The sequence below is a fragment of the Cebus imitator genome, unplaced genomic scaffold (genome assembly GCF_001604975.1).
Source record: "Cebus imitator isolate Cc_AM_T3 unplaced genomic scaffold, Cebus_imitator-1.0 Scaffold518, whole genome shotgun sequence".
NCBI classification, from domain to species: domain Eukaryota; kingdom Metazoa; phylum Chordata; class Mammalia; order Primates; family Cebidae; genus Cebus; species Cebus imitator.
In genome coordinates, this window is record NW_016107833.1 from 267,288 (window position 1) to 279,487 (window position 12,200).

The 12,200-nt window shown below is 42.4% G+C and overlaps 1 protein-coding gene across 1 annotated transcript in view; it reads left to right on the plus strand.

Annotated features, from left to right (window-relative positions):
* The window catches only part of PIEZO2 (piezo type mechanosensitive ion channel component 2), a gene marked incomplete at its 5' end in the record, with an annotated part of 291,899 nt that overhangs the window by 251,374 nt on the left and 28,325 nt on the right, over positions 1-12,200 (plus strand). The window contains 4 exons of the mRNA XM_037733350.1: positions 5,229-5,393; positions 7,890-8,300; positions 8,942-9,200; positions 11,339-11,521. Coding sequence (XP_037589278.1) covers positions 5,229-5,393; positions 7,890-8,300; positions 8,942-9,200; positions 11,339-11,521 — 1,018 coding nt within the window. The remainder of the gene's footprint in view (positions 1-5,228; positions 5,394-7,889; positions 8,301-8,941; positions 9,201-11,338; positions 11,522-12,200) is intronic.

The window sequence follows — 12,200 nt, forward strand, 5'->3', positions numbered from 1 at the left end:
GGGAGGCCGAGGTGGGAGGATCACGAGGTCAAGAGATCAAGACCATCCTGGCCAACATAGTGAAACCCCATCTCTACTAAAATATAAAAAACTATCTGGGCATGGTGGCGCACGCCTGTAGTCCCAGCTACTGGGGAGGCTGAGGCAGGAGAATTGCTTGAACCTGGGAGGCAGAGCTGAGATCGCGCCACTGCACTCCAGCCTGGCGCCTGGTGACAGAGCTAGACCCTGTCTCAAAAAAAAAAGAATTATAAACCAAGCGAGGAGATGTGGGTAAAAAAAAGTTTTACCCTAAAGTGCTATTTAACTGTTGCTGCATTCCTGTATTTGAGCCTCTCTAATTATGCCTATTATTTTGCTACCCAATAAATATTATTGAAGCAGATCCATATTTATTTGTATGAAAAGATCTTTGTGATATATATACACAGTAAAATTTATACATATATTTAGTAAAAATTCAAATTTTAAAATAAGATGGATGCTAAGCCCAATTTAAAATATATATATGCATGCCTACATTAAATTAGAAGTAATATTTGTAGAGATTACACAGTGCATAAATATATCCCTGCCTGCCCTTCTAAAGTAGGTATTGATTATTTTAAAGTCTTGAGGGATGATAAAAGAGACTATATTTTTCCTTTAATTTGTTAATAATCTTTGCTTATTTATAAGTTCCAAAGACACAGATATTTCATCTATTACTGTATATCTTTTGTGGAAAGAAGAAACATTTAGTACAGAAACTCTTTTTGATTTCAAAGTCAAATATTTGTTTCCTAATTGAGATTCTGTTTAAAGTTTTAATTCGTAGAATAAAATAATTTATTATTAGAAAAATGTGTCATGATAATAAAACTTTATTTTTCAGTGTCTTTCTACCCAAGAATATGCATGTTTTTCAATTATTAATTTCTGAAACCATTAGTAAAATCAAAAGTTACAAAGAGAAAATTTAATATCATATCTGTCCATTGGTGAGTGTTACCAGAGCCTCATTGTGTCTTCCTAAGAACTTCCCACAATCAATATTTTGAAAGGGGAGCTTCTGTCTTTCTCTTTGACAGATTCCATTCAGACAAAAGGTCATTCTTTATGATGAATTTAATTTTTATTTTTTGAAAACTGTTATAACCATTCTATTTAGAAGCTTTCAGATGTATTAAATTCATTCTTATTGCAACAATTCTCTCCCTACCAATAGATCAATGTATTTAAACTGAATCATTCTCTCTTTAATTCAATTCAATGCATTTAATTCATTTTAATGCTAAACTTAAAATCTGTGCCTAGCCCTTCTTACCTAAGCTCTTACACAGTCCCTTCATTCTACAGGGACCCTGCATGGGCAAGTCTGTGAAAGCTGACAGGTTCATGCAGCAGGGTGGGCGAGAGCCGAGATTTGTCCGAGTGTAGTGGGCACTCAAGATGCTGACTGGTGCTGCTTCCTAGTTACAGGGTGAATGAAGGGAAATTGGAGAATCTAAAAGTTTCTAAATCTACCCACTTTAGGAATTATTAGTGATCAAACAACCATTTTTCGAAAAGTAAGAGAATGATAGGATGAAAGGAATGCTGAGACTCTCTACACTTCCATGTCCCACATGGTGTTTCTTTTATTCATTCATTTATTTTTACATAACATTCACATGCATCCCACTACTCTCAGCTTTGGACTGTGTTGATCTGTATATATCCAATATGGCCTGGATCTAATTTAAACTGTGTCTTTATTACTCCTAAATTCTAAAATAAAAGACTCAGACATCTCTAGTGAACTTAAACAAAAGTCATGACCATATTCAACTGGAATCATTTCTTCCTGTGCAGTGAAAAATACGATCATATACATGTGTAGCATCGAGTTTGACTATTGCACCTTTGCATCTTTCTTCAAGAAAATATGCTGCCCCATCATGTGATTTGTAGAAATTTTCAAACGCCTTTTTTTTTAACCTCCCTTCTTACTTCATTTTATAATACAGAGATTTTTTTTGAATCTCCAAGTGTGGCAAGTGAAATGGGTAATGAATAGAATAGCCTTTCTTCATTAATTCGTGATGACACTAACAGTAATTGGTGACATTTTTTAATGAACTTCTTTTGAAATTTCATGAAGCCATATAGTCTCCCACAGGGAAAAATCATACATAGATACAAATTATTTTTCATTCAATCTCCAGGGTTTTGCAGGCCTCCTGAATATCACACATAGGCCTGGCTTGAAAAAAGCTGCTCTAGAACCAAACTCTGAATCAGTAGCCTTGGAGAGTATTTGAAGGTGAATTGAAAATAAATTTTTGATGAAATAAACATAGGTGAATCCCGTCTTTATGTCTTTTAACTGCATAATAATGGACAATATGCCCCATTAAGAAATTAAATATTATAAATCACAATTAAGGAGGAAAAAAACTGGTTAAAATGAAGTCAAATAACTGCCTTTAAGTCTGACCTCAGATTGCAGACAGGAAACCATATTCATGATGAAAAATTGTGAGTTAGGAGGTAAACTCCTCGATTGCTTTTTGACAAAGACTGTCAAAATATCCTCCCAATTTTAAAATGGTCACTCAATAAATACAATGACTAGTAGGAAACCGGCACCTTTAGAATTAGGTTTCAATGTGTTTTTATTTTATTTTTCAGCCGAAAGAAAGGGGAGACAGGATAGGGCCCATCTTGTTGCCAGTAAAGGAGTTACCATACTTTCCCTTTTTTGCAGTGAGCCATATTCCTAGGTTCTCTGCTTTAGAAACTTTCAAATCTCCAAATAATTATTTGTCTACACTGGAGTCTCCAGGAAGCCATGCTGATTGTTGGAAAGGTAGTAACCTTCCCTAGAAGAGGCCCTGCAGTGGAAGTCATTGGGAAGGGTCTGGTGGCCACGTGGTTGCCACTCCCCAGTGAGGTTGCACTCACCTGGTGTGGCCATTGCCCTTCATGGCACCTGCTCTGAGGCCAGTGGCATGAATTTTGCCTTTCAGCAGACAGTAGATAGGGTCTGGGTGGGAGCCTAGCAAGTGGATTTGTAGTCCCTTTGACTTAGAAGAATAGTCAGTTTCTTTCAAATCCGTATGTAAAATGGCAAACATTTTTTAATGGCTGCTTTATATAACCAGTTAACATTACCATCCCAGAAAATATATTAGCGTAAATTGCTACAGAAAACATTCGTTAACATTCTCAGGGGCATTCCCAGATATGAAGGAGGTGGTTATTAGCTTAAATCTGTCCCCTGAGTGTTGCCTTGTCTTCCTGCACGGTGCCCGAAGTGCCTCCCAGTGGGGGGCCGTCAGGGGAGTAATGGCAGCCATTCCGTCGGGCCTGCTGTCTGGGCCTATTTTAATACATTTCCTCCCCTTCCCATTCACTTTTAAACTGTCCTGGACTGGGTGACTTATTAGTTGCCCTATAGGAAACCCAATTGTGTGGGACGGTGTAGTTTCTGAGAACTCCACCCAAGAGTTAACAAGATCAACAGGGATTTTGAATTAGAACCGTCAGTTCCCATGAAGAAAACCTAAGCAAAGTTTCAGGAGACTGCACAGGCTGTGAGGTTGCATCTCTGCAAATATTAAATGAAATACAGAAGTGTGAAGTCTCTTCATCTCAGAAACATAAAACTGGGGCACCAGAAAGGGGCACTGATTCATCTAAAACCCAACAGCCGATTAATGTCAAAATGTCAGCATCCCAGCCCTCACTTTGTTCATCCAATGCTTTTCTCATTTGTCTTGTTATTGTCTCCTCATTTTGTCCAGAATATGGTGACATGGTGACATCTAAAGGAGTTAGGGGGGAAAAACAGCCTCCATCACCTTCTAGAGAGTATTTTGGTTGCTCAAGGCTCTGCCCTCACTGCTTGCCCCTGTCTTGGCCACATAGCTGTGACATGGACAGCAGCACAGCCGGTCCCACTGCAGCAGTTATGTCTTGTGCTCCAGCATATGGGATAAAAAACTTTTTAACAGGTTCCATGAGAGAATAACTCAAATTCCCTCCTCCCAGGCTTGCCGTGGTCATTGCATCCTGAACGCCTTCCGCCTCTGCCCCAGGATCCTTGGCTGACAGTGTATGGCTGTGCAGGCCAGGCACCTAGTATTCTCCTAGTGAGTTCACTTGATGACAGAATTCAGCTTAGCAGGTTCAGCCTGGAAATCAGGCATTCTGTATCTCTAAGGATCTGTTTCTGTTCCCTGGGTCAGCCAGCCCATGAGCACTCAAGTTGGAAGATAAAGTATTCCAGTTGCCTTCTGTAGAGGATCTTTGGGCTGTCTGTCCCTCTTTGGGGTTGAATCGTGTGCGGAAAGTGAAACTATGCCTGGGTCACACCTCTGTGTGCTTCCTCTCATGGGGCATCCTCCCCAGCAGCATCCTAGGCTGAATCTGCCATCCTCCCTCCCCACTCACTGCTCTGTTGGGTACCAGGAGATGAGGATTTTAGGCAGTGGGTTCTTGCCACCATGGCATCCACCAAGCCCTAAAACATGATGCAGAAAAAAATTAGGCATAATGAAAAGTTAACAGACAAAATGACCCTGCCATTGCTCAAGCTCCTTTGTTCTTTCCTTTACAGCCTTTTATTTTATTTCTGATGTTGGTTTATATACATGGCATATTAAACCAGCATCCCTACTACATGCAAAGCATCTCGTTTGGCTTAACTGAATATCACTCCAAAGATGGGGTGCAAAATTCAGTTTGTTGTCATTCCTGAGTTTCCCCTCTCTAATTTTGAAGACTGTGCTAAAAAGAAAAAAAAGATTGAAATCTTTTATATAAATTCTACATGAGCAGTTATTTCTGCTTAACCAAATTGGTTAATAAATGCTCTCAACTCAGGACTGCAAGCTCCAAATAAAGCATATTTTCTTTCATTTAAAAAACCCCTCTGTTATGAAGTTTAATTATATAAATTCTACTTTGTGAGAAAAATATTGGGACTTGTCATTTTTCTATTTCTTAATCCCACCCAGAGAGCACCATTTTGTAATGTGTCACTAGCCAATATGTTTTTACAATCCAGTACTCTTGCGTTTTAAGGTCCTGCACACAGGTCCTTCCCTGTCCCCAAGCCCGGCTGCGGTGGCCTTCCTTGTCGGTGGTGTTGGTGTCATGTGTGGTTTGCTGCATGGCAGTGTGTTGGTCAGTTGATCCATGTGTAACCTGATGTACCACTTGGTGTTTTAACACTGTGTTTCTGTAACTGTTTGCGCTGCTAGCTGCTACACTGAAGCAACCATGCTGTTCTCAAGGCAGTCCACCCTTGATGATTTAGATGGACAAGAAATTCCTAAAACAAGCGAGCGCGCTCGGCCTAGGCTCCGTAAAATGCTCAGCATGGATATGTCCTCCTCTTCAGCTGACAGTGGCAGTTTAGTATCAAGGTGCTTAACTTGTGCATGCTTTGTTCTGTCATTTTAATCACCTCTTCCCCCGTTTATATCACTGCAAATATAAGTTCTGTTGACATATGTTTTTATTTCATTTTTATTTTAATAAACTGCATGACTAACAAAAGCATAACCACTGACCTCTTTGAGATGTAATTGTTCTCAAGACAGCATTATATTAAACTAACAGCTCTTTAGTTTTTGACTGTTAGGAGTGTTTTTTTTAACTCCTTATCATAAACATTCTCCTCCATTTTTTCAGTATTTCACACTTTCCATTTTCAGAGACATAAGCATGTTTCCTTTATAATTTAGAGCTTCTGTGGACACCACTCAAAGGAGGAAATCTGTTAGCAAAGGTAGAAAACTTTTTCTCATGATTTAATCAAAAGATGCATGCAGTAGGAAGAAACCTAAAAATGTGTCATAGGTTGTCATTTTTAGTAAATATTGAATAAGTCTACATGTTATATGCCTAACTGACATGAAAGTCAGAATATAGTTTACCACTGGTTTTTAACAAGAATATTATGCAGCACAATGCTTCATCTTTGTAGCCAATAACTTGTATTTTGTGGAAAAATTACTGTGGCTTAAGTTCTCTCAAATCCCACCCCAAAACAGTATTCATTTAGAAATCAAATTATTTGCGTACAACCCCAAAACTCTTTTTGAATTGCCTTAGGATGGTCATAGAAGTCAGCAGCTACACTGTGCTTCTCCTGACATGAAAACAGCCCAATCCAAACTGAGTCTCATATTGTCTGCTCACAGTGGCAAGTCAGAGGGCATCTTCTTTTCACTGGCGCTGTATATCTCAATGCAGCCCTGCAGTACGCTGGCACCTGGCATTGACGGGAATGCCTTGCCATTTGGCAAGTCCTCTGGCAGGCACATACCTGCCATATCAGTCCATTTTCTTGGCCTCTGAAGGTACCCTCAGCCCCTTGGTGCCACAGGACATCCAAACCAGAGGGAGCGTGCTTAGGATTGATTAGTCCTACTGGCCATGAGATCTGTTGTGGGATTGGCTCCAGTAGTCTGGAAGTTCCCTGGGCAATGAGTTAATTGCATGGCTTTCCTAGGAGGGATATCTAATTGAGGTAAGTCTTAGCAAAAATCTGGTTTGGCCTGGCATTTCAACAGCCCCTCCATGATGTACATACTCGAGGACACAACCCTGGGGATTCTGAACACCTGAGCGGGCATCAAAAGCTCATGCCAACCTGGTTCTTCAGTTACAGGATGCCGGGAACAGCTCTGCCAAGGTTCATTCATTCATTCATTCACTCATCTACATGTCTACACTGGCATCTGTGACAAGAAACAGGGTACAGTCTATGCATTTGAGAATCTCAGTGTTTATGGAACGTAGGGGGTCACACATGCTATTCAGATCACAGTACATACTTCAGAGTCTAACACATCAACCTCCCACATCCTCCAGATTCCCAGTCTTCAGGTGGGCTTTGCCCCTCTCCCCTCCATGTGTCCAAGGTAGAGCAAGCCATGAATGTTACCGGGTGCCTTCTTGTCATGGCCAACCTTGTCTGCATGGACCTGACAGGGAAAGTTAAAAGAATGAAGTAACAAAAGAAGGAGATGAAGGATATGAGAGAAAAGAACAGAATGCCAAACACAGGGAGTGAGGATGAGAGTAGAGAAGCTTCTGGAAAATGAGCACTTGAAGAGGAACTGGTAGAAGAAAATAAGTAAAGTTGTCGGGAAGAGAGAACAGAAGCGCACCCTGGGGTGAAGTGGGCAGCGGGAAGGGTCAAGGATCTAGGAGAGCTCACACGGGGAGAGTGGCTGGAGTCCCGTGGGGAAGGGAAGCCCTGGGCACAATACAGGGAGCTGGGGCCAGGGTGGAGGTTCCGCAGACATAATGCACAGAAATGCAAAAAACGCAAAGGATGGAAAAGCAGGGAGGAGGAACAAACGTGAAAGAAGGGTGGCATTTCTTATCAAGCACACAGCTGTTCAGTGTAGCCAGTATTTAATCATTCCTGGTCCCCACTTATGGTCTGGGCGGGTCTGTTGTGTAGGATGGAGGGTAGAATAGCTATGCGCTAAGACTTAGCCTCGGTCAAAACCTTCAGAGCATCTCCCATCCAGAGATGCTCCTTGAAGCAGACGGAGCAGTGGGTAAGCTCTGCTGTGTTGATAGGGAAACAGACTTTGGAACCCGAGGCTATGAATCTGGATACTCCACACTTGTTATGGGGGTGGGTTTTGCTCTTTGAGAGTCACGTGACTGGCTCTGGTTCTAAACTGTGTGTGTGCACTGTCAACATTTGCACTGGAGAGGCTGCTGTTTGCAATGTCTGCAGAACAGAAGTGATTATTCTAAAAGAACAAAGCAGATGGAATGCAATAAAAACAATGGGGCATTTCCTTAGGAGTTCTGATGAGGTCTCTCAGGCATAGGAAAGAACCCCAGGAGTGTGGATGCTAAGACATGGGCTCTGTGCCCACCCTTTCTCCCGACAGCGAGCCCACGCAGTGCACCATGCTGTACTCACGCCAGGGGACTACTGAGACCATCGAGGAGGTGGAGGCTGAGCAGGAGGAGGAGGCAGGGAGCACGATGCCTGAGTCCGGGGAGGCCAAGGAGTATGAGGCTGCAGGGTACGATGTGGGAGCCGTGGGTGCCGAGGAGGTCAGCCTCACCCCAGAGGAAGAGCTGACACAGTTCTCTACCCTGGAAGGGGACGTGGAGGCCCCTCCCTCCTACAGCAAGGCTGTGAGCTTCGAGCACCTGTCCTTCGGCTCACAGGACGACTCTACAGGCAAGAACCACATGGCAGTCAGCCCTGATGACAGCCGCACCGATAAGCTGGGGTCCAGCATCTTACCTTCCCTGACCCACGAGCTGACGGCCAGTGAGCTGCTGCTGAACAAGTAAGGGTCCAGTGAGCAGATCAGACATGTATTCTGAAATCACCACTTAAACATATGCTTTAATTCTGCATATAGAAAAATTTGTATATAGAAAAAAGTTCACCTAGACACTTAGAGCAAATAGACGATTCCAGGACTTGGAATCGTCTAGAACCAGCAAAACCTGTCAGTAGAGCCTTGTGTTGACGTTTTTCTATAATAAAGTCTGATATTAAGTTATCTCTGAAGGAAAAATGGGGACATAGGAAGTGGGGGACACAGCAGGAAGGATAGTACTAAATGAAAATCAGCAATTTGAAGAAATTAAAGACAGACGTGGCCAGGCCCGATGGCTCACGCCTGTAACCCCAGCATTTTGGGAGGCCAAGGTGGGTGGATCACCTGAGGTCAAGAGTTCAAGACCACCCTGACCAATATGGTGAAACTCCCTCACTACTACAAATACAAAAAATTAGCTGGGCATGGTGGTGGGCATTTGTAATCCCAGCTACTCGGGAAGCTGAAGCAAGAGCATCACTTGAACCTGGGGGCAGAGGTTAGAGTGAGCCAAGGTCACGCCATTGTACTCCAGCCTGGGCAACAAGAGCAAGACTTCATCTAAAAAACAAAAAGACATATTATCACATGGTTTACTTTAACAGGATGTTTCACGACGATGAGCTTGAAGAGTCAGAGAAATTCTATGTGGGGCAGCCTCGATTTCTGCTGCTCTTCTATGCCATGTACAACACCCTGGTTGCCCGCTCGGAAATGGTGTGCTACTTCGTGATCATCCTCAACCACATGGTCTCGGCCTCCATGATCACTCTCCTCCTTCCCATCCTTATCTTCCTCTGGGCCATGCTGTCCGTCCCCAGACCCAGCCGCCGGTTCTGGATGATGGCCATCGTCTATACTGAGGTAGGTCTGGGCGCAGACTGCTGTGAATGGCTTCGGGCAGCTATGCAAGGGGAAGCATACCTTGTGTCCCTGTGCCCTCTCTCGAGAGGGGCCTTCCCTCACCCTGGTCAGCTTCACTTGGAACACGCAGTTCCATAGACATTCTTAGGTACACAAATCATACAGTACCAAGAGTTACCTAGCACTCGCAATTCTAAAAATCTTTTCACACTTCACACCTATCACACACGGTGGGTGCTGCCGTCATTCCCGTTTAACACAATAAGGACACAACACCAATGAGATTAAATAAATGGCCCAAAGTTGCCCAGCTGGTGAGGGGTAGGGGAGGCTTTTGAAGCCTAGTTGCCTTTCCTAAAATATTAACCACTGAGATGATAAAAGGCTTCTGCAGAGCTGAGCACAGTGCCTGGCGCCGCAGGCGGTCCAGTGAATGGACTGAGGTAAGTTACACCGTCTAGCACTTAGAACATAGTTTGAATACATCATGCATAGTTTTCGTGTTTAAATGTAAAAGTAAATTTCCATACATTGCAACACAAAATTGTACAAGCACCCACTTAGCATCTGAAGGGTGGATGCCAGCCTGTTTACCTCCCATTGAGGTATGAGGAGCCTCTACTCACTCTTCTGGTCCTGCTTTTCTCTCCTGCCCTGTTCAGCATAGACAGGATCACAAATGCCCATGAAAACCATAAAGGAACTAAAATAAAAGCTTGATATTCTTGGTGCCTGGAAGACTGTGGTGCTTTGTGTTCTCAGGTTTATGAAGAGACTGATTTTTTCCCCTGACTTGTAAGGAAAAGTTTTCCATTTCAACAGTGCTGTAATTACTTCTTAAACGACAGTGCCCATCCTAGATGCACACTCAAAGCCTAGAAGTTTTGTAGGTTATAAGTAATTCAGTAGCAAAATTAAAACAAAGTTATGCACTAAACCATCTCAAAAGTATTTGGTTTAAAGTATTGATAGCATGCATCTTGTTTCCATAAGGAAAATAAAGGGTGTGAAGTCAGATACATACCTATTGCTGAATTGGCTGATCCAAGTTAATCATTCTTAAACTTTGCTTTCATTACATCATTTCAGGATGTAAATGACTCCCTGTTTAGGGAATGGGTACCAGTCTATAACAATGTGAGTACATTAATCAGATTCCCTTTCCTACCTAGGGCTGAAATAACAGGAGGTACCAAGAATGTGGAAAAGGGAACAAGAGCTTCTTGTATTTTATTTTTAAAGTAAAACCTTAAAAATAAAATATTTCTGGCTGTAATCCCAGCGCTTTAGGAGGCCAAGGCAGGAGGATTACTTGAGGCCAAAAGTTCAAGACAAGCCTGGGCAACATAGCGAGACCCCATTTCTACATCTGTAGTCCAAGCTACTCGGGAGGCAGAGGTGGGAGGATTGCTTGCACCCCGGAGTTTGAGGTTGCAGTGAGCTATGATTGTGCCACTGCATGCACCGTGGACAACAGATTGAGGCTTCATCTCTAAAAACATAAGTAAAATATTTTTATATAAGTTAAGTTGAGGCTTTCCCTTTTCTTGTCACATTGCACTGAGGACTGAAATAAGTGGGAAATTCTTGATGTTGATTTAGTCTATAATACAAACCACGTGCCAGAAACCAAGAACCCTGCTAGGCACAAGTATACAAAGATGAGTAGAAAACAAAGGTGAGTAGAAAGCAAGTAGTAGCTTCTGTTTTTCAGTGGCTCCCAGACTAATGTGGCACGCAGATATGATGGAGGAAAGTGAAAACTGCATACATCATAACCATGTGTTATGCTCCTATAGTTTAAGGATTAAATATAGAAACTAGGAAGATGTTAATATGTTCTGTTCGGGTTTTCCCTAAATACCATATTTAATAGCTGACTAATTATATACATATCTAATTAAATCAGTATGAATGCCAACACCTCAAAAATAGAGGAATGACCAATCAAAGGGGTGACCTGAGGAGCCTGACAGGCTTTGCTTGATCCACAGTGGAAGACACCATGACAGCCAGACACTGCTTCTGTTTTGAAGTCAATAGTCTGCTTAATTTTTATAATGCTCTTTTCCATAGACAGGTGTATCTATTCCTAAAAGAAGGAGTAATTTTTTAAAACTTCTGTCATCTTTATGTAGGTGGCAATTGTAGTCAAGTATTTCTTCCAATTTGGGTTCTTTCCCTGGAATAAGACTGCGGAGCTGAACAAAGATAAACCGTACCACCCCCCGAACATCATAGGAGTGGAAAAGAAGGAAGGTTATGTTCTTTATGACCTCATCCAGCTCCTGGCTCTGTTCTTTCATCGATCAATTTTGAAGGTACAGCATGTTAACAGTTAATCAGTTCCAGTTGGAAGTTGGTCATCACAGCCCCTGCAATATTCCTAGATAACCCGGACATCAGGATTGCTGATGGGGCTGAGGGGCCAGTGGGTGGCATCTACTCATATGCTCTTTTAAAAAAAGAAAAAGTAAAGTAAAATATTACATTCATTCAGTGGACATTTTTTCCAACACTTAAGGTGCTCAATAATGGAACTTAGAATAAATCTGGGAGAATATTTACCCATGTTTCCAACCTAAGTTAAATGTGCAATGTTCCACTTTTGTGGAACATTGCTTGAATGATGTCTAATATCTTAATGCCAGATACACTAAATTCTGCCCCTGGTTTCAGCCAGAACATCAAAGAGCCACGATGTCCATGGATCATAATGTCTCATCTCCATGCCAGCTTCCGCCTCCCTTCTTCTAGTAGAATCGCTTTCATTGGGTGGTTTCTTGCCATCAAACCATTAGCTGTTGGGGACAGACCACATATTCAGTCGCCCAGTGAAGCCCAGAGCTGTGCTTCCTCCTGCTTGTTGCAGAGGAGATCACTCATGACCCTGCTTGAGGAAGGCCTTTACACAACATGGCCCTGCCTCAGCCCCAGGGACTCCTGTCCTTCTCAGTGACTTCGTGGGTCCTTCCTTCTCATATGCTGTGAATTATAAAC